Source organism: Sinocyclocheilus rhinocerous, unplaced genomic scaffold, assembly GCF_001515625.1.
Source record: "Sinocyclocheilus rhinocerous isolate Xijiao unplaced genomic scaffold, SAMN03320098_v1.1 scaffold953, whole genome shotgun sequence".
Lineage (NCBI taxonomy): Eukaryota > Metazoa > Chordata > Actinopteri > Cypriniformes > Cyprinidae > Sinocyclocheilus > Sinocyclocheilus rhinocerous.
In genome coordinates, this window is record NW_015643169.1 from 1160296 (window position 1) to 1182988 (window position 22693).

The 22693-nt window shown below is 36.7% G+C and overlaps 2 protein-coding genes across 15 annotated transcripts in view; one reads left to right on the top strand and one right to left on the bottom strand.

Annotated features, from left to right (window-relative positions):
• The window catches only part of LOC107757045 (nuclear factor 1 X-type-like), a 94140-nt gene extending 78136 nt beyond the window's left edge, over positions 1-16004 (top strand). For 3 of the 14 annotated variants that reach the window (XM_016574400.1, XM_016574405.1, XM_016574406.1), the window contains 10 exons: positions 532-606; positions 1472-1592; positions 1729-1764; positions 1889-2016; positions 3294-3374; positions 6147-6278; positions 9073-9242; positions 10322-10478; positions 12803-12897; positions 14834-16004. In XM_016574400.1, the coding sequence (XP_016429886.1) occupies positions 532-606; positions 1472-1592; positions 1729-1764; positions 1889-2016; positions 3294-3374; positions 6147-6278; positions 9073-9242; positions 10322-10478; positions 12803-12897; positions 14834-14848 (1010 nt within the window). In that variant the 3' untranslated portion in view covers positions 14849-16004. Of the gene's footprint in view, positions 1-531; positions 607-1471; positions 1593-1728; positions 1765-1888; positions 2017-3293; positions 3375-6146; positions 6279-9072; positions 9243-9385; positions 9601-10321; positions 10479-12802; positions 12898-14833 lie in introns of those variants that run through there. The other 11 variants (XM_016574402.1, XM_016574412.1, XM_016574401.1 and 8 more) reach the window with 11 other exon arrangements.
• Positions 16005-20388: 4384 nt separating this feature from the next.
• LOC107757047 (UV excision repair protein RAD23 homolog A-like) overlaps positions 20389-22693 on the bottom strand; it is a 10917-nt gene continuing 8612 nt past the window's right edge. Inside the window, exon 9 of the mRNA XM_016574415.1 lies at positions 20389-22093. Within this exon, the coding sequence (XP_016429901.1) occupies positions 21980-22093 (114 nt within the window). The 3' untranslated portion in view covers positions 20389-21979. The remainder of the gene's footprint in view (positions 22094-22693) is intronic.

Genomic DNA, 22693 nt, shown 5'->3' on the forward strand with positions numbered 1-22693 from the left:
ACAATTTAAATACCTGTTTTCTATTTCAATATATTTTAAAATGCTATTTATTCCTGTGATGCAAAGCTGAATTTTCAGCATCATTACTCCAGTCTTCAGTGTCACATGATCCTTCAGAAATCATTCTAATATGCTGATTTGCTGCTCAAGACACATTTCTTATTATCAGTTTTGAAAACAGTTGTGCTGCTTCATATTTTTGTGGAAACCATGATGCGTTTTTTTAAAAGATACTTTAATGAATAGTAAGTTCAAAAGAACAGCATTTATTTGAATAGAAATCTTTTGTAATATTATAAATGACTTTACTGTCATTTTTTTAACAATTTAATGCATCCTTCATGAATAAAAGTATTATTTTTTTCTTTCAAAAAAAAAAAAAAGTCTTACCCCACACACATTAGTACAGCATTATCACACAAGCAAGAGTGTTAGACTAGAGTTATTAATGTCTCTTAGCACAGAGCCCAGGTTCCAGATGGGTGAGGAATATGTTGAGTTTAGGAATGTGAATTTGTGTTGTCTCTGCAGGACATCTGAGTTTTCAGGACTGCTTTGTGACTTCAGGGGTGTGGAACGTAGCCGAGCTGGTACGAGTGTCTCAGAGTAAGTGCTGTAACACACCAGTGTTTTCTTAAATGAACAGCACACTGCAAAAAATATTGTTTGGGTTGCCAAATTCATGAACAAATCACTTAATTGTTGAATTCTTATTTATGAATCAGTGGAACAGTTTGGTAAACAGACCAAATCAAACAGAGGACTCTCACCCTCTCGCTGAAGTTATTATGTCTGACTCAAATTGCTCATTTGATATTCTGATTTGTTAGGTTACTGCATCTTAATCAGTCTTAGAGTTTCAGAGTTTTGTTGTAAAGGTGTTTTTATTAAAAAGACAAGAAAACACCATAAATCCTGAGAAAAAAAGTGTTGTTTTAGTGTCATTGTTACACTTTTATAGTTTTTATTCTTATTTTTAATTTTATTTTTATATTGTTTTATATTCATATTTTTTGTTTTTATTTTTATAATTTGTGCTTTCATTTTAAGATTCATTTTTTTAGTAATTTTGTTGTGTGCTTTTGTCATTTTTATTGTTTTTTTTTTAATAAATGTGCATGTAGTTTTCATACATTTTTATTTCAGTTTTAGTTTATATTATTTTAGATCTTCAAGTTAAATGAAAAGAAAATGAGGAATGCTGAAACTAAATAGTTTTTTATATATTTTATTTTAATTAAAGTTTTTTAATGGTTTTAGTTTTAGTTAATGATAATAATCCTGAAAAAAGTGATGCTGTCTTTAAGAAAGTTGTAATACCCAGATTTGGTATTGTTGGGAAGTAGTAAACTACATCTAACATTAATTTAGCATAGATTCATTAGTAACTTCACACTCTCTATTAGGTATTTAAGTTTTTAGATTTTACATTTGAAAAGTTCAAACTCCAGCACTTTTCTCTCTTCCGCAGCCCCTGTTGCAACAGCGTCAGGTCCTAATTTCTCTCTCGCGGATCTGGAAAGTCCCGGTTACTACAATATCAACCAAGTAGCACTCGGCCGACGTTCGCTTGCCTCTCCTCCATCCACAAGGTGAACACACATACAGCCTTATGCCTGCTCTTTGTGCCTATTTCAGTCTCTCTTCAGTAGAAATTTTATCTGTGTTGCTCTCCTTTTTGTCCTTTCTTCTGTTTCCTCTTTGTCTGTCGTTCTTCTTGCACTATAGGTCTGAGGTGGAGCTGTACGCCAGTCTTCCTCGGAGGTACTAAGTCTGTCACAGTCTTCTGTATCTCTGCACTTTTTCTGTGTTTCTCTCTATCTGTCTACAGGAATCAGTCACAGGGATATTGATTAACCTCTCTCATGGTCTCTGTCTCTCTCTGTAGCTCTAATAAGCGTAAGTCTATAGATGACAGTGAGATGGAGAGTCCTGTTGATGATGTCTTCTACTCCAGTCGTTCTCCAGCTGGCACCAGCTCCCAGTCCAGCGGCTGGCCGAATGATGTTGATGCAGGTGAGCATCACGTATAGACATGAATACACCTTTTACACTGAAATGGTGCTGATACCAGAGTCTGGTCTCGGCTGTGGGATCTTCAACACAGTAGCAGTTATCTTTGAGAACTGACCTACATTTCCACTGACTTGAGAGCCAATTGAAGATTTAAATAACTATGGGCAACATAACATAAACTGCCTATACACAAACATGGTGTTCAAATCAGGGTCCCCACGGGTCCATAAAGAAATAGTTCAACCAAAATAAAAAAAATTGCTGAGAATTTACTTACCCTCAGGTCATCCAAGTTGTAGATGAGTTTGTTTCTTCATGGGAACAGATTTGGAGAAATGTATCATTGCATCAATTGCTCACCAATGGATCCTCTTCAGTGAATGGGTGCCGTCAGAATGAGAGTCCAAACAGCTGATAAAAACATCACAATAATCCACAAGAAATCCACACCACTCCAGTCCATCAGTTAACATCTAGTGAAGTGAAAAGCTGCATGTTTGTAAGAAATAAATCCATCATTAAGATGCTTTAAACCGTTGCGTACCTGAGAGTAAATTTTCAGCAAATTAAAATTTTTGGGTGAACTATCCCTTTAAAAAGTCTTAACATCAAAATGAAGGCCATAAAAAGTCCTAAATGGTATAACAAAAGTCTTATTTATCATTTAAGAGGTTAAATTTGTGGATGGAAAAACAAGAATCGAACGAGCAGCTGGATGTAGTAAATCATGGACATTTCAAAATAAGAGTCCCAGTGTATTTAGGGCTAGTTTGTAATTAAAAGTCCTGCGTTATGGATTAAATCTTTTTTTTTTTTTTATTCAACATAACCTCATGTAGTTTCTTTCTGTACCATCCCATCACAGGAAGGAAAGACTAAGAACAGGTCTTAAAAGTCTTAAGTGTAATTTTAAAAACCATGCAAGAACTGTTATTGGAACCAAATAATTTGATTCTAATATTAAACATTAAAAAATGTAAAATGAATTTTAAAAAAGATGCAGTTCTAGGATCACAATTGTATTAAATATACTGTAATAGGAATGATATTGGCATGACATGCTATTGGTTTCTGATATAAAACCTTCGCAAAGCCAGTCTAAGAAGGTTTTTTGAGCCTAAAATCATTTTCTTCAGTGGAAATGTGTGGAATGGGGTTAGATTGGGTATTGGTACCATATCTGTGAAAAAGGGATCAATTGCATTATGTTCATGATCTCAACACAATGTTTTCCCCTTCTTCCTCTCTCCTCTCGTGTTAATAATTCCCTTCTCCAGTTGCAGTGCAGCACCATTTGACGAGTGTTCAAGAGAGGAAGATAAAACATGAGAATGATGGTGTGCAGTTTCCTTACCATGGTTAGAATACATACTACACACACTTACACATGTGCACAAGTAGTGGAAGTAGACAGGTTAGTGTCAGGACAGTAGGGCATCAGATGTCGACTGTATATGTGTGGCTTGGTTAGTCTGTTTTTTTTACCCATGTTATTGATTCCTTTTTTTGTTTAACATCATTGAAGTTAATTTAATAATAATTCTCAGTGTTATTCACTATGAGAGGTTTAGTGTCGACAATGGATGCTTTAGCCTTGGCGGTAGACACTAAACTAAATGATCGCTGTGGTCACAATCAGCTAGTAGTGTTGGAAGAACCCAGATGGGACAGTCAAAGTCAGAGCAACATACACACAAACAATCACTGAGAAAATGCACAACACAGGTGCACCTTCTGTCCACGCATTAGCCACACACACATATACACACGTACACACACTCTCAGTCTGTGTTCTGGTCCCAGATGGCGCTTCCGTGTATCTACAGTATAGTGGGAGACATCTGCTCTGCGTTTGTGTGTGAATGTCATAATCAGAAAGCAATGCTTTTCATTTAAAACCTATGCACGTTTTTAAGAAAAGAAAACTGCTTTTTAAGGAGTTTATTTTTTCCCATTATGTCCATTTATAATAGTAGCAAAGGTTTCCAGCAGCAGAAGTGTTATTTAGTTTTACACAATAATTTTTCGACCTCTCTCTGACCCTTACACCATGTTAACCAGTGGGTCAAAGTTTGGCCTTTTTTAAAAAAAATTTTTTTACACAGAAAGTAATACTTTTATTCTGCAAGGATGCATTAAATTGACCAAAAAGTCAGACAGTAAAGACATTTATATTGTAACAAAAGATTTCTATTTCAAATAAATGCTGTTCACATGTATCACAACTGTTTTCAACATGGATAATAATAAGAAATGTTTCTTGAGCATCAAATCAGCATATTAGAATGATTTCTGAAGGATCGTGTGACACTGAAGACTGGAGTAATGATGCTGAAAATTCAGCTTTGCATCACAGGAATAAATTACATTTTACAATATATTCAAATAGAAAACTAATTGTTAAATTGTAATAATATTTCACAATATTACTGTTTTTACTGTATTTTTGAGGAAAAAAAATTCAGCCGTGGTGAGCATAAAAGACTTCTAAAATCTTACCGACCACAAACTTTTGAACAGGAGTCTAAGTTGAACTGTTCATTTCAAACATGCGGGATGTTGTCAGAGGGTCCCAAATGTCTATGTAAATTTAAGCTTAAAACTGAAAATTGGTTATAAAAATAAACTAGCTGGCATTCATAAAAGTTTTCGTAAATGTTTTGTTCTGAGAATCTTGGAATATATTATTTTTATAGTACATCAAATTCTTATTTCAAAAGAACCAGGAGGCGAGAGGAGGTGTGTTGAGTGCATGTGTACACGTTTTGTGATAAATATACATATACAGACTTAACACTTTCACATGCATTTGCACACTCCCACACACATGGGTGTTCTCTCTGGCACATACACACATGCGAGAACAAATGCACTTGAAAGTGAACTGAGAAAGGGGAATTAAGATGAAATGGGATTTAATGCAGAGTGGAAAAAATAGCATCAAAGTGAAGTTTAAGTGTGTGTGTGTGTGTGTATGAGTAACACTGAGCAATGGGTGCCAGGAGGAATCTGTGTGTGTGTGTTTTGGTTATCTTCCAATTACGAGCCATCCCTGCTCTGTTATCACTTTCCTCTGCAATTTCTCACCTTTTCATTTTATTTTCATCTCTCTTTCATCTTTCTGGTGATGGATTGAACTAGTTGAGGTGTTGCTAATTTAATAGTTAAAGACTACGGCCGGGTGGTATGATGCTATACACATTATGTGACGGTAGAAATGTGTCAACGTTTATATAGCTACAGGCTATATTTGCATGGCTATTTGTGGACATCACTGCTTTACGTTATTTACACTTTGAGGGCGGCAAAGAATACAAAGCAGAATGTGACCTAAACAAGTCAAGACGAGGAATAACTTGTTTTTTTAAAGAAGCTGAGTTTAGTTGTTTACACTTGGCAAGCAATGTCGCAACTTGTTCACAGGTGTGTGAATATTGGATATTTTGCAATGTGGTTTATCCAATCAGATTTTAAAGTCAGAACTATGAGTTTTATAATATTAATTACACTGTTTTTAGTCTTTTAATTGAAGTGTTTTGTAATGTGAAGCTGTTTTTGCACTGATAAAACATTTGTTTATGAAAAACCTATTAATTATATTAATAGGTATCACTTTCAGTATTGAAAATATTAGAACTTGTCAGTCAAGTTCCAAATAAATTGGTAAAATAATCAAATATGATGAAGTATCTTTTGTTTTATTCACTAGATTATTCAAAATAGACATTACCAAATAGTTATTAAAATATAAAAAAGTTAAAATTATAGCAAAAAATAATATAATTATATTATATTTATTACATATTTTATATTAATATGTTTATCTAAAAATTGTAGAACTTGTTGATCAAGTTCCGAAGAAATAGAGAGCATAATCAAATATGAAGTATCTTTTATTTAATTCACTAGATAGATTATCCAAATATTACCAAATATAAAATATAAAAATTTTTGTTGTTAAAATTCTAGCAAAAATTACCAGTATATATGGTATCCCTTTAAAAACCAACAATGATCATTTGACATTTGAGGAGTAGTTGAGTTAGTTAGTTGAGCTAGTCAGCGAGTGTTTGATTGGTGTGTGCTGTGCCCTGCTGCTGTTGTTGTTGTTGACGTGTGGTTTCTGGCAGGCCTGTCCTCTCCTGGGTCTCTAAAGAAGCCAGCGGGGAAATTCGATTTCAGCGCCCTGTCAGCACAGACGAGGTCCCCCCGAATGGCCTTCACACACCACCCGCTGCCCATGCTGGCAGGCGTGAGACCAGGTGAGACAGACACACTCCAGCAGGGAGAGAGAGAGAGTGGAGGGGGAAATGAGAGATTTTAAGTATTAGATTGCAGTGTAGGCTTCTGATTGGTCCAAAAGTCCCATTATGGCACCACACTAGTCCAAAATTGCCCTCAGTGGCATTTGATTGGCTCTAAACAGTGGTGAGTTATTGATGGAGGCCTCTGATTGGCTGGGCAGAGAGACAGAGAGAGTAAGGAGCTGCCATAGTTCATGAACGGCACCATCCATCCACGTTCCCTCTTGCTCTCCATCTTCTCTCATCATCATCATCTCATCCACAGCTTTTACCTCCATTTCTCAAGTGTGTTTTTCTGGATGTTTTCTCATGTTTCTTCAAATGTGTGACCTACATTTTATTATTTTTTATTTCATTTGAAGCAAATTATGCGTCATTGCATGTAGATATCATATAAAAGATGTTCTGTGAAATCCTGTGCACATACAGTGGAGTTTAAAACTCTTGTTTGGGTTAAAGAATCGATTCTTATCTAATTTTAATGAATTTTGGTTCTCTTTAACACTTGTTGAATGTGAGGTGTGGATGAAAACCATACTAAAATACTCTGACAGTTTTTCTCACACCACTGTTTAGCTGTATTTGCTACGAAATGTAGCCAGTGTAGTTCAGTTCCCAAACAATTACTCTTTTGAGTCGGTTCTTTTTAGTCAATCATAGTCAGTCAAAAAATCTATTTTTCCACAAAAAAATGTACGGTATAAAATTCCTAAAAAGAATAAATAATAAAATGGAATTGTCAAAAGAATTAAATTGGAACCAGTAAGATTCCTACTAAAAATATTTGCTGTAATGTGACATTTTCCTCCATTCCCAGGACACTCATACTGCTCTTTGTGATGAACGTTGCTCATTTAACAATTAAACAACCGTGTGCAGAGCTCTCATTTGAATGTCAGAGAGTTGATTCGCTTATTTTGTTCTCATTTCAAACATTCTCATTTCAACTTACTTGTGAAATACCAGAGACTATTTGTGGTTGAAGAAAAGAGAAGGCGAGGGACGGAGACACAAACGGGGGAAACCATGAAGGAACGTTTAGAAAGCTTCCCAATGCGTAACAGATGCGTGACCAAGAGAATCGTATAAAATCTGTACGTTTCGCTCTCTCCGTTTTTAAAATTAGCCAGCGAGCATGTATACAGACATGCTGTCATTCATATTGGCACAGCACAAAATGTGAAGGAGAGCATGTGTATGTGGGGGATGATGATCGGGGGTGGGGTGGTGGGTGCTCTTATCGGGCTCTTCTTGGCAGGCACACTCAAAGCGCCATGAAAATCCAGTCAGTAAAACGCTGATATTCAGAGGCATTAAGACCGCAGTCTCGCAGGCCACTCGAAACGTCTCCATTCCCACCCAAAGGAGAGCGATTCAGAGCTCCCTCCCGTGTTCTCCCTGACATCCCGGATGTTTAATCCCATCTGATGGCCCTGGGAAAAGCACAGAATTGCCATCCGTTTGGGTCCGGCTGCAGCCGGTGAGCCCTAATCAAGTAAAGGTCAGTGGGACAGAGAGCGGCGGCTTTAAATGGATTATACGTGCGTGTGACTATGGAAGTTTTTCTCCGGCAGACGCTTCTGGTTAGATTGTTTATGTAGAGTCGAGACAGTGGAAAAAGCAAGGTTTGCGTTAAGCCGGGAGACGAGGGCAGACTGCATGCACATGAGAAAGACAGTCTCGCTGCTGTTTCTAATGCGTTTGTATGAGTTATGGATGTTGGCTGCTGTTGGTTTGCTTTTGTGAGTGATGAATAACTCTTGTGGAGATTGAGAAGATACCATTTTTGTTTGTGTGTGTTACGGGCGTTTATGAGTGCGTTTGTTTCTGTGTGTGTGTGTGTGTGTGTGTATACGTGTATGTGTGTGTGTGTGTGTGTTTGTTGGCACCCCATAGCGCCTGGCTCCTGCCCAGTACCTAATGAGATTAAGTAGCACAAAAAGAAAGACTGAAGAAAAAGAGGGAGTTGGATATAGACAAAAAAAAAGGGACAGGATGAGATAGATAAAGAGGAAAAAGAGGATGGTGGAAATGGCATTTAAAGAAACAGTTCAGCTAAAAATGAAAATTGTGTCATCATATACTCATCCTCATGTCGTTCCAAACCCATCTGACTCATGTGGATCACAAAAAGAGATGCTACGCAGAATGTCCAAGCTGCTTTTTTCCATACAGTAGAAGTGAATAAAACTATAAATAAATCTCATTTTAAAATATATTCAAATAGAATACAGTTATTTTAAATTGGAATAATACTTCAAAATATTACTGTTTTTACTGTATTCTTGATCAAATAAACAAAGCATTGGTGAGCATAAGAGACTTCTTTCAAAAACATTTAAAAAAATCTTACTTACCCCAGACTTTTTGACTTTAAAGAGGTTTTCTTTAAAAAGTTCCTCACACAAAGCTATTGTATGAGTTCAGAAGACTTAACATGTAGCACATGAGTCATATGGATGACTTCTCTGGCACTTTTTTTGTCCTTTTTGGAGACCCAATCCCCATTCACATTCATTATATGGAAAATACCTGTGTAAATGAGGATGAATAAATGTCAAATAAATAAATAATGTCAAAATGTTACTTTTTTTGGTGAGCTATTCCATTAAGGTTAGGACATTATTTACATGGGGGAAAATTGAAGAATTTAGGTTTATATGAGCACACACACAAATGCTAATATCCATAATAGTACAATACACTGTGTGTCTCTTACACACTTTGCTCACTTTCTTTCTCTCTTTCTCAGGGAGTCCGCGTGCCTCAGCTTCTGCCCTTCATTTCCCTGCTCCCTCCATCATCCAGCAGTCCAGTCCATACTTCACCCACCCCACCATCCGCTATCACCACCATCAGGATCCGCTCAAAGAGTTCGTCCAGTTCGTCTGTGCTGACGGCTCAGGGCAGCCGGGGGCACAGGTAACACGCACACACACACAATATCATAATTAACACAGCACCAGTGGACACACACACACACACTCACTGACACACATCTCTGCTAAAGTCCCTCTCTTTCTCCTCTCTTCCTCTCTTTCTCTTCATTATCTAACACTTGACAGTCTCCGTTTATCTTGTTTTGATTTCAGTTTCATCGCCTCATTTGTTATACAAAGTGTCATGAAACACTAAAACACTCTTTTTAAACAGATATGGAAGTGTCTACAATGATTGCTGGTTATATTATTTTTCCTCTGGGTTTAAAATCAAGAATTCATCATATGGATGTGATGAAAATTATCTGAAAAGTTGTGCGGTATTACATTATAATCAGTTTATAGTCATTAATTTAGTTAAGCATTCAATTATATTATTTCCCAAAGATAAGGGGAAACTTAATTCATGAAAATAAAAAAAAATCATAATAAATATAGTCTTCACAAAAGGAAATATTATGCACATCATATTAACTACTATTATGATGCTTTTATGTCCTTTGTGTACCTCAACAGCCCCATTCCCCATTTACTTGTATTGTGTGGATTATTGAAAATAAATATTTAATTCATAATAATAACATGATTAAATAATAATAACAATTTAATTATTATAAAAATAATGAATTAATTAAAAAATATAAAAATATTACAAATATTTTTTTATTAAAAAGATGTAATATTAACCTTATGTGTGTTGGAGAGAATTGCTAAGTCTGCCTTTTTTTCAAGAAAATGCAGTAACATGATTAACTGTGGAGACTGAAATCAGAAATTTTATAGCGAGATTAGCAAAACGTCTGTGAGATAGGTGTGGCTGGTTTGCTTTTCCCTTCGGTTTTGCATTTTTCAAAACTGATCTGAACTAAAATGGCATGTTTCATGACACTTTAGTAACTCTGTGTATGTGTTTATTAATTTTTGAATGTGTGTGTGCGTTTGTAACATTCCAATCTCACCCTTTGTGATTGCATGCCTCCACATTTCTGTATCTGTGTGTGTGTGTGTGTGAGTGTGCCTCTTTCACCCCCTCACCATCTGTATGTGTGTGTGTATCTGCAGCCTAACGGGAGCGGTCAGAACAAACTGCCCGGCTCCTTCTTACTGCCACCTCCTCCTCCTCCGGTAGCGCGGCCGGTGCCGATGCCCCTCCCCCTGCCCGAGCACAAACCCAGCCACACACACCCCGAGAGCGGAGTCGGCTCCCCGGCCTCGCCCTGTAAGTGTCCGCTCAAGCACCAGACCCACCAGAGCCCTCGAATACGCCCCATTACCGCTGCGCTGAAAATAACTCATCAACTCTTTGAGTGATAGAACCACGATTTTTGACCATTAGGCCTGAAACATACTCTACGCAAGTACGCAGATAGTTCTAGCTGCGTTTCAAAATGTTTCAGAGCGCATCGGGGGCATTGGCATAAAAATATCTTCTACGTTCAGTTTTCTCAAAGTTATTGTAGGTTAGTTAAAGGATTGACATGTTTATGATAAGCTATCTGGATAATAAAACAACAGGCTCAGCTATTTTAAGGAAACACTCGCGCCCCCTTGAGTACCAAAATTTGTTAACGTCACAATTACACACACTAATAATATGTACAAGATCACGCATTCCTGTTTGCATACTTGCGTAAAGTATATTTCTGGCTTTAGATGCCCTGCTCTTCTCCATCCGACTTTTTTCTTTGTTCATTTTTTCTCATTCTATTCCCTTTTCATCCTGGTTTTTCATTTATTTATCCGATTGCAATCAGTCGCTGACTTTTGCAATTGAATTGGAATGGAGACACTTCGCTGCCTCTCATTGGCTGAATCAAAGCAAGAACATCAGCCAATCATTCCCATAGATCAGCCTCCCTCATCACTCTCACTTTTCATTTTCCTTTTTTTCTTTCTTTTCTTCCTTCAAGAGATCAAATTCAGGGCAGCTGGCATGGACTCCAAACAAACAAACAAAAAAATGACCCCACATTCAGCAAGAGCGCCTTTCCATTGACACTTCAAGCTAAATACAAAAAGGAAATGTGTGTAGACGTGCAGGTGAAGGGATTTGTAATGTGTCTGGCAGTGTGTGAGAGCGGCGGCACTGGGTTGTGGGTCTTTGCTTGGGATGTGTGTGTGTCGGGTGCTGTCAGCAGGGCGGGTGGGCAAAAGGAGGAGCCTGGTTGAGCAAACCTATGAGAAGACCATCCCTTCCTTTTTTCCATTCTCACTCGTGAATGTTCTTTTTCTTTCTGTGTTTTTCTCATTCGTTCATTTCATATCTATGGAATGGTGTATCGGTCTCAACCTGTTGTATCACTCCATTTTTTTTTTACCTTCCATCTTTCAGTGCTTTTACACACACAGCAGCCTTTTTCAGTCATATTAAGAAAACCACACACACGAACACATTCAAACACTTCTGCAAACATATAAATGCTCCTCGTATCCCATGGAGTCCACTCCGCAAAACTGCCCTGAATTTGAAATTTGAATTTGAAAGTGAATTTAAAAAATGTTTGAATTTAAAATTTAGTCGTTTTCAACTGAAAGTCTGAAATTTTTTTTTTTTTTTTTTTTTCAGTTCAAATTCTCCCTCCCACCCCTGCACAACTGCCTTGAATTTGAAATTTTGAAAGTATAAATTAATTTTAAATTTTGCCGTTTTTCACCTGAACATTTTTTTCATTCAAATCCTTGATCCCAAACTGCAGTTTAATCTGCATCAGCCATTTATCGAAACCCAAAAGTGTTAGCTCATACTGAGCATGCAAACATGGTTATCATAGTACTCCAAGGAAAGTAATCCATTTTGATGCTGGTGTAACACTTATTACTGTTAAAGATTTCTGTGCAACCAGCAGCACAGAACTGATTTAAAAAAATGATTTTAGACATATTTCAAGCATTCATCCAGTCTGACGTTGGTCCAAGAAGGACTATAATACCTAGAGAAATCTATCCATTAGTATTCCCATTTATCTCTGACAGTTTTTTGGCTGGTGTGCTTGCTTATTTTTGATTATGGGTTCTTAATGCCAAGCCTTTCAGTAGTGAATATCCTAAGCTGTGTCATTAAAGGCAGCAGAAGACATAAAGTCCATTATATGGTTCCAAAACCATAATTGGTCAACATCAAAACATCTCCTAGAATGAAATGTTTAATATTTAAGAATATTTTTAATTTAAAAACACATTTTTAATATAATGAATATTAAATAATAATTCCGATCTGTATGTTTCATCCCTGCTGGTTATTTTTTAACTTACTGACTGGTAAACTGGAACTTTTAATGTAAAAGAGACAGTTTGCTCTCATAATTGTGTAGTTTCATAATCGACCAGCAGGTGCTAATTGGCCAGTGCAAACCTTGACTCCTTCATTTACTCGAACAGATCGCAATCCCATTCAGTGCCGCTAATGCGCACTTCACCTTTAAGTCACTTGTTTATTTTACATTTTAGTGCCAGTAATTAAAATATGAGCTTCTTGTTGAAATCTTTACAATACAAACACAAACATCACAGCTGTGAATGCTGACAGACGTGTGTGTGTCCCAGCAGCATACCCAGCGCCAGGCTCCACAGCTTCCAACAGGTTTGTCGGCATCGGATCACGGGACAACAACTTTCTGAACATCCCACAGCAGACTCAGGTACATGCATACATGCAGATTTGCTTTAGGGACATGTATGGCATGCTGTTGATTAGCTTACCACACAGATAATGTGTGTATACACAAATGGGAAACATGTTTACAGTAAATACAGTTTCAATTGAAGCTTAGCAAGCAAGATGAGGAGCATTTTGTCCTTTTTGATTTCACTCAAATACAAATACGAGCGGCTGCACATTTTTGCATTTTAAGACCCTCGGACCTGCTTGTCTGGTAGGCTTCCATTGAAAGTGTATTTACTGTAAATGCATGTCTTGTTTGTTTATTCAAGCTGAGGGTTGAGTCTTTGTTAATCAACATCATGATAAAGATGTGGTGTGTAGACATTAAAATACCCTAGAATATTTCTTTAAATTGAAAATAGTAGCCTCTTCAGTCCATCCATCAATCATGTGTTTTTGATCAGCGAGTGTTGTGGGTCTGAGTGCTGTTAAAGAGCATGTGGTTGGTAGCAGTCAGCGGCTCTCTGGGGGTTTGCTGAGGGACACGCTGCTCATTTCAATTGGATTTTGTGGCCGTGTTCCCACTCTCACCAGCTACAAAAACCACAAGCACTAACAATAAGACCGCACACATGGAAACAATCGTTTCCTCCTCCTCCTCCTCCTCCTCCTCCTCCTCCTCCTCACTGATTCCAAAACCAAATTTCTTATGATTCATCAGATTTATTATGCAAGCAAGTAAGTATTTTACAGTGTCCTCTTTTTTTTTGTCGTAAAGTCCTGCATACACATTTACACACTTTTAGGGTCCAAAATGTACTTTTTGCCTCATCTGTTAATGGCAGGTCAATTTAGAAAATCTACTGGCAATGAAAGTTATTTTGCATTACTTTTAGTACGATTGTATACAGTACATTTCTAACTTTAAGTTTCAAACTTTTTAAGTTTGGGGTGGGAAAGATTTTCAATGTTTTTGAAAGAAGTTTCTCGGGCTCAAAAATACTGTAAAAATATTAATATTGTGAAAAATTTTAACAATGTAAAATAATATTTGTAAAACATTTAATAAAAGGTTTTAAAAATTGAATTATATATATATATATATATATATATATAGAGAGTGTATAATCTTGCTAAATATATAATACATATATTTTACTTATAGCTTTGAAATTATTGAATGATTGCACAGATTAATGTGCAGCTCTCTCGTATATGAGATTAGCCAGTCTTCGTCTCTTGGTTAAACAACACCTGTCACAAAAATGTAAAGACCGTTTGCGATTTTGTTCATGTTCTTGTCTTGGTGGCTTATTGCAAAGAATATTCCACATATGTGCCGCCACATAGCGTTCTGGAGGGGAAAAAACTCTTAGACACATCCTAGTAAACTTTTGGTTACAACATTTCCACTGAGGGAAAAAGTTGTAAGAAGAGAAAAGTCCAGTTCATTTTTAACGTACTGTGCTGTGACGGACTGAGCATGGGCCTAGTTCACATGCGTTAAAAGTAGTTTTAACATGCAGATCTATGCAAGAGAGAAAGTCTGACATACTGAAGAGAGAGAGAGAGAGAGAGAGAGAGAGAGAGAGAGAGGGGGTCACGTCCCGAACACATACCAGCTTCATCACTGTAGGCGCTGCTGAATAAAAGTATTAATTTATACAAAAACAAATAAATAAATAAACTTACTGATCCCAAACACAGTCATTATTTGCTGAAAACTCTCCCCTCAAAACCGTCCACTGTATATTTCAAATCTCATGCAAGTCTGTGTATATTCACATATTGCACATTTTTAAGAGCAAATAAATTCTGCTAAATTTTTTCCATGGAAGAGAGAAATTTTGGGACATGAGTATGAGTACTCAGGACATTTAAACAGGAATGTGGTTATGAAACATTAACTAAGGTTATTTTTATGAACTAAAGTTATTTTTATAGTGACTCACATTAATTTCCTTTTCTTACAGTCATGGTTCCTTTGACGAGACTTTTCATGAACCACACAGACAGAAATCCACAATGAAAACTGGAAATGGAGACAAAGCTAAGTATGGAACTTTCCCACATGCCCCCTTTGAAGTCACACACACACAAAACACGCGCACAAATACACACTCGATTCCCCAAACCGCTGACACCCTCTTTGGATCGAGGGATCTGGAAGACTTCAGCATTACCCTGCCAGTCTGGATAGCTCGGAGAACCAAACAAAGGAATGAAACACCGACGTCGTCATCGTGTTCCCGAGACATCCAGCATATCGACCAATCCTGTTTACCTTCCTTTAATTTGTTCATCCACCAGTCATATGCCATGTTGAGGAAAATCCATCTCTTCCCAGTCAGAACTCTATTTAGAAAATGAAATCATTGAAGAGGGACATTTGAAATGGACATGTAACCTGGATGATGTCGGACACGTGTGATTGGATAGAGAGACTTGGCTGAAGCCTTCTGATTGGCTCAGGCTTAGACTTCCTAATCTGGATTTGATGATTTTGGTGATGCCCACCAGTGCAGTGTGAACTCGGCATCCTCTCACTGTTTACCAGTTGACAAGCAATAGACTGTGAGCGAAACAACAGATAACACTAACCGAGTGCAATTCACCTAAACATATGCATTATATAATTAATGATAAGGGATGACAGAAGCTTTGGCCTTAGATTTGCGATGTGGAGTCAGGCTACATGTTTGTAAGGTAAAACACACACACAGAAGAGTTCCAGCAGAGCAACACACACACGTCGATGACAGCGCTACACTGAGACAATAGACTGAGACACACATCACAGCATCATATAGACAGCTGATGACAGGAATGGGAAGGGTCAAGCACGAGTGACCTTAATGTCAAGCTTGTGACTCAACGATCATTTTTCATTTAGTAGTGTTTTAAATGATTAAAAGGCCAGTGATTTGAGTCATAAAACTGATTTGCCTTAAAATAATAAGGGTTTTGGTGAATGCATCTCTGACCTCTTCGCTACCATCGATCAATCTGAGTGCTTGTGCATCAATATCCTACAGTCGGCCCTGCAAACAAGGGCTTCTTCTGCTTTACTTTGCATTTCGTTTGGTTTTGCAGTACTTATTTTTTTTTTTTTGATGAATGTCAAAAAACCTTTCCAGGTCATATTTCACCATAAAACCAAAATTCTAAAAGTATATTTTAAAAGTAAGAAAGAAATATGATTTTAAAAAAGCTTAATAAATAATATTTAATGAATAATTAATAAATAATATTTTATTGTGAAATTATTTTCATAATAATCAAGCCAATTTTCTCTAAATGTTCTCATTACCATAATGCAAAATTATTATTCTCATTACTGTGCTGTAATGTAAAACATTTTATTTGATGATGATGATTATTATTATTTATTAAATAATGATTACAGATTGTTTACTAGTGAGAATTATGGATGAAAATGTGCTTAATTGTCATAGAAATATTGTCACAATGCAGTCAATCTCAATGACCCTAAAAATAGGCTTCATTTTCTTTATGCAAAATTTTTTTTTTTTCTTTTGATTCTGGGATGTGACCTGGATATGTTTTTGTGACGTGCCCTTTCACTTGTGTTTTTTTTTTTTTTGGTTTTGTGCGATTTTAGTTTGTGTAATGTAGCCGCTCTTGCTCCAGCAGACTGGACTGCATGTGGAATTGTGCTATTTTGTTTTTAGAGTAACCGGTTAAGATCAACTCTCCTTCAACTAGAATGTGACTAACAAACAGACAACCTCAAGTTTTCCTCTTAGAGCTTCATTAAGTAGATGTTTTGGATCGCTATTATATCGACAGTGCTCTGCCCTTCCTACCAATCATGTTTTCCATCACTTTACAGTTCGTTCGTATCTTTACCATCAGTTTTTTCTCCAATCCTTTGTTTTTTGTTTCAGTTCACCGGTGCAGCCTGACTCACACGACAATCTACTCACAGCTGCCATTTCTTTTAGCCTGTCAGCACAGTGGTCAACTAAAGTACATGCATGCACACATACACAAACATTGCACTATGACACACACCCACAAAGGGAAACCTTTAAACTCAAACCCCTAAATCAAACATGATTTTACAATATGCACCCTATTTAAAGTACAGCGTATTTAAATTTTAGGTGAACTCAAAAAAGAAAGTCATGTTTTCAATACAAACACTCGAAACCACTGACCTCACTAAATAACTGGACTGCCTGGCTGTCAATCACATTGTCAGGGACTCTGATTGGCTGAGAGCTGACAATTTCATCATCCACTTGAAACATATCAAAGTGCCTCGGTGTCCCCTTTACATGCAATTCAGGGTCTTCACTTCATGTATAAGCTACAGAAAATATGTACAATATGTATCATGGGCTTGGCAAACAACATATGAGCAACTGCAAACATAATATTTATAGATGGATGTTATCTAGAACATATCGTACTCATACTGTGTATATATATATATATATATATATGGACATATGTATAGTTCTTCCGCTGTGAAATTAGCTCTATGGCAGTCTAGTTATTTTTTGACCTTTGACCCGAGTCAGTGATGTCATCGGAAAATGTCCAAACATCTTAAACCCACAAGCATCAGATCATCTCGTCAGAACCGCCAGAACTGTCGTATCAGGTCAGTGCAGATCAAAAACAGGACACGCATACACCTTCAGAACAGAAACTAATTTTTCAGAGAAAACAAAAATTCTCTTTGTTGAAAAGTGTTATTATTTAGAGAAAAAAGAAGTTATATGTGGACTGAGCCGTGTGCAATGTGTTGGGTAGATATCTGTGTTTGTCTTCAGATTTTTAAGAAAGCGAAGCGAGTGAAAAAAAGTTGAAGTCTGCAAGCTCCTGGACTCTAAACACAAGGGCCACAAAAAGAATCCCAGTCTTTGTAAGTGTTAAAGCGGGGAAGCTAATTTTGACTTTTCATTAATCTTTTTTTTATGTTTTATTTGTAAGCTTTTGTTTTTAAACTATTCTAGGGGTGGGAGCCGAAGGAACGATTTTACAAAAGCAAATGTATTATGACAAAAAAAGAAAATCCTGGTGCTTCTGATACTCATGCGAATAATACCACACCAGAACGACTGTTTCTGACGAGACACGTTTTACGAGCCTCTGTTTCTCTCCTCTTCTCTTTTGTATTTACTAAGGGGGGTTCATATTTTTATATATATATATTTTGGTTCTGACAAAAGGCATTTTACTACAACCTTTAAGAAAGCAGTGCCCGTTCTTACTCCTTCAAATGTCTAGACATATGGTGCATTCAAGTCATGTCGGAAAGATCGTATTTATGAGTTGAACACACATGAACGCCACCACAATGTCATAGCAATGAATGCAGGGTCTAAATTTGTTAAAATGTATGAAATTATATATATTTTTCATTTGCAATAAAGTTACATAATAAATTATGATAGTACTCCACAGTTGCGATATAATACATAACGATTCAGTTCACAGCACCTTCATAAATTGAATAAAAATCCACACCTGATGCGCATTATTTATTTGTCATTTTGCAGAAGTAGAGTAGAAGGGGATTTAAACACACTTGACGACTTTGCAACTCGTAAATACGAACGTCCCAGGAGGACTTAAAAGTGCCGTAATACCAGATGAATATGCAGAAAAGCATGTTTTGGTTGGAGGAACGGCCATAATGAAGCGTCACGATTGAGAATACAGTAGAGGAGTCGTCACAAGCAATCAGATCACATTCGCTCTAAACCTCGGCTTCGTTTAGATAAGATTGTGTCGATGTTAATGTGAGTAGGGTTTTGTTCGTTGTAGTTTAGAGCACACGTGGTTCAAGATGAGAGGCATAAAACGCGTCTGGATAAAAAAAAATCAGGGCGCCACGGCAACCCCGTATCGTCCTGGAAACACTTCCTCTATGTAAATGAGCTCCCATAGTGTTCGTGCTGTAGTGTATAGGTGAGCATTTAAAGGTTTTGTCCCATTCAAAGTGCCTTTTGTTCACAGACACCATCTTGTAAATGATGAACACCCGTCTTTCCTTCTTCTGAGCTTTCTCAAGCCGTAAACACAGTATATAGTACTACAAGAAAATGGATGTGATTTTGTTCTTTTTATTGTATGATGATGGAAAAAGTTAAAAAGGCAAAAAAATAATAATAATTTGGGGTCCCTTTTTCTCTGTACCTCTGTCTTTATCAGTCTCTCGCTCTTGGCGCCGTAGATGTCTATCCTTATCTTTCCTCCCTCTCCCTACTTTTGATGAAAGAGTTGGAAAAAAATGTTGAAACTTTTTCTCTTGATCAAGATGTTGTAAACTCTGTTATATCCCTGTCTGTATGCTTCACATGTTTATATCATACACATCTCTCGCTCTTCTGTCAAACGCAGTGAGCTCTGAGTTGAAACCAACCCGGGACCGGCTCCGCTCACCCTTCCTAATCTGAAACCAGCAGTACCGGTGTGTCTTGGGAAGCGGTGCGGTCCTGGTACCAGATCTTGTTTGGCTGTCGGTGGAGAGCGCTGAACCAGAAGATGCACAATAGCTCTGTCGTGTTTGTTTGTGTGTATTTATTTCCGTTTTAGTCATAATTCAAAAGTCTCACTGTTGACTCTGAAATTAAAGCACCTTTTAGTGGTTGAGACCAGCTGTTTAAAGAACTTGCCTGATGATTTGCTAATTGCACCTTATGCACCGATTAAATCAGAAGACACAGTGCACTAAGAATAATATGACCTGCATTTACAAGTACTGGTCCAGATGTGGAGGCAGCTTTGTTGTCAATGGTTGGACTAGTAATAGGTTACATGTTCAATCCCAGCTGCTCCACTTAAAATATTTCAAGCCATGCATTGTTTGTAAGCACCATATTAATCATTATAGTAGATATTTCAGCAGTGAACAGTTTTTAGTGGAAATAGAAATAGACAAGCATAAAAGTTGCATAAAGGATGATAGGATAACTATAACGTTTATATTCTGTTGGAATAATTTTCAGAACAATATCGTTCAGTTGCATGTGCCAGTCGAGCAACTGCCATTGAGATGCTTTGCATGCATAGTATGACACTTTGGTCACCTAAATTAAAAGAATCCACTGATATTTTAATTAATGTACATCATTTTTTACATGCACATCATGCTGAAGTGATTAAGGTTACTTAATTGTCTCCTTAAGAGTCAGTAGCAGTAAAATCATCCTTTCATCCACACTGGCTTGTGTCAGGATTATTAAACTTTAGTTGCAAACATTTATTCAGAATCTGCCGATTTACTCATGCATATCTACCTAGATTGTGTTTTTACTTCAGATGCGCTTTTGATTTGCTTGTTTTGCTACAGAAGCATCTCTGTTCCAGCGCTCTCCGTCCTCCACAGAGCCTTTGGCAATCTGCATGTGTTATTTACAGATTTTTTTCCATTATAAAAAACTAAAATGTTTGTAAAGAGCAGCACCTGATTGAATAAATGATGTTCTTGACTGTACAAAGATCCTGATATCTGTTTGTTTTATGGTGAGAAATCAATGCCACACAATGAGACTTTTCTTGGCAATAAGATTTTATTGATCCCAGGGGAGTTCAAGCTATAGTAAATCAAATAATTACTAAAAAAAACAGGCCTACACGAAATCTACATTCACAAAGCTCTGCCGATTTCCACCACGTTAACACATTAAAGAATTGACGAATACATTTTTTGACCAAAAATTACTTTTTATTTATTGTTCCAAAAATCCACTAGGTCAGACTTCATGTAGGCTTGCTGAGAAGTAAACAAAAGTCTACTGTCTGGCAGTTTTGCCACTACGTTATAAAGGAGCATTTCATTGCTATGAGCGAAAACAATGTAAAGGTGAGCTGCTGCCGAAGGCTCTCTCCATCAGCTGAACCTGCTGTAAGAGGTGAATGTTACAAGACTTTACTCTCAATACATGAACCCATTGCCAGCTTTACACCAATATGATTCAAGAAAATCTCTCTTTGACAGGACTTAAGAATTTGGAGGCACAAAGTATCTTCATGCTGTAACAGGTCTCTGCTTTTGGCTTCCGAAATTCAGTGAGCTGTAGTGTGCCAAAAACCTTTGTTGCTGTTAAACGTACAGGTTGGTCCTCTCGTATTAATATAAGCAGAGCTAATGTCTAAGAAAAATGATCCTTATTAATATTTGTGCCATTTGTTTTGCTCCAACAGTTAACGGAAATCAAGAAGCTTTTAAAGTCAACATGAAATTGACTTTATTTACGTTCTTAAAGCATGTACGCATGTAATTATGCACAATTTGAAAATGTACAGGGTGTTATTTTCATTTTTAAAAAGTGCAATCTTTCATCAAAATAACTTAAAATGTCAGGCAAGAAGGAACAAATCCCTCATTTTTGAGTTCCATTTACATTTTTGTGAATTAGATTTCCTCAAACTTGCAAATACATCAGATTACAGAAGTTAAACAGCTTGCAATTGCCTTTTCATGTTGACTTTAAATAGGACAAATGACCTATTGTGTTTATTCCATTCAAGTACATTCAAACCAGTAATGATCATCACTCAGATTATGATATTCCACACGATATGGATTCATTTACAAAACAGCATCAATTTAGGTCATTTGTTTTGCTGAGAATGTTATAAAAATGCTATAGTTTGCACTAATTGTTTCATATTTGAATGCTGTTATCACATTCATCAGGTGTGTGCTGGGAGAAATACAGAAATATCTCTGATTTTAGAGAAATATATCAAATCCTCCATTAGACACATATTATTAATCCTTTTCCCAACTAAAAACATACAAGCAAAGGCGTATGCCCACATCTAACCTCCTCAGAGCCCATAATACTACTATTTTTTTTAATAAGCGTTTGCTTTCAATTGATGCTGATTAAGTCGAATAATCCCTAAGGGAACACACATTCACACGTGCAAGCACACTTCTTCAACATGCTAGAGTGCCCCAAATGCTGTCAATTCCATTGGAATTTGTTCACCGAGTGATTGCATCCACCCCGTCAGTCTGCGAGTCTCCCCATGACTTGTAAACTCAAAGAAATAATGTGGGGAAACCGGTGTCCCGAGTAGATGCAGCGCTTGTGTGGTGGCGGGGGAAGGGGCACGCGGGCTCTCTGCGACTCTCATTCATCCTCGAAATTCTGATTGAGCAGGAAGTTTGCGGCCAGGTTCTCATTCTTCTCACAGGCGAAGTACGCCTGGACCACCAGTGCTTCTGAAAATCCCAGAGCTTTTAACTGAAAGAAAAAGACAGACAGGTTAGATCATTTGCTTTCCATTTGTGCGACTCAAGTTTACTTTAGATAACTAAAACCATATATTTTTTTTCATCGTTACTAAAAAAATATATATTAAAAACATATATGACAAACTTTAATTTCAGCTAGTTGGAAATGAAACACAAATATAATTGGAATGAAAGTTAATAAAAACTCCATTACCAGTCAAAAGTCTGGAATAATTAAGATTTTTAAAAATATTTTTGAAAGAATTCTCACCAAGGCTGCATTTATTTGATCAAAAATACAGTAAAACAGTACTAATTCAATTTTCAAATTTAAATTTGAAAAGAAAAAAAAAGTTTTCTATTACAATAAAGTATAAAATGTAATTTATTCCTGTGATCAAATCTGAATTTTCAGCATCATTACTCCAGTCTTCAGTGTCACATGATTAGTGGTCGACCGATATTGGTTTTTTGACAGCCGATGCCGATATCTTGGAAAGCAGGGTGGCCGATATAATTGTATTTATTTTAATTAATATTTAAGAAATTTGAAATAATTTGTAAATGGATTAAAAAATAAATTTGTAAAATAAACATACTTATACTTTAG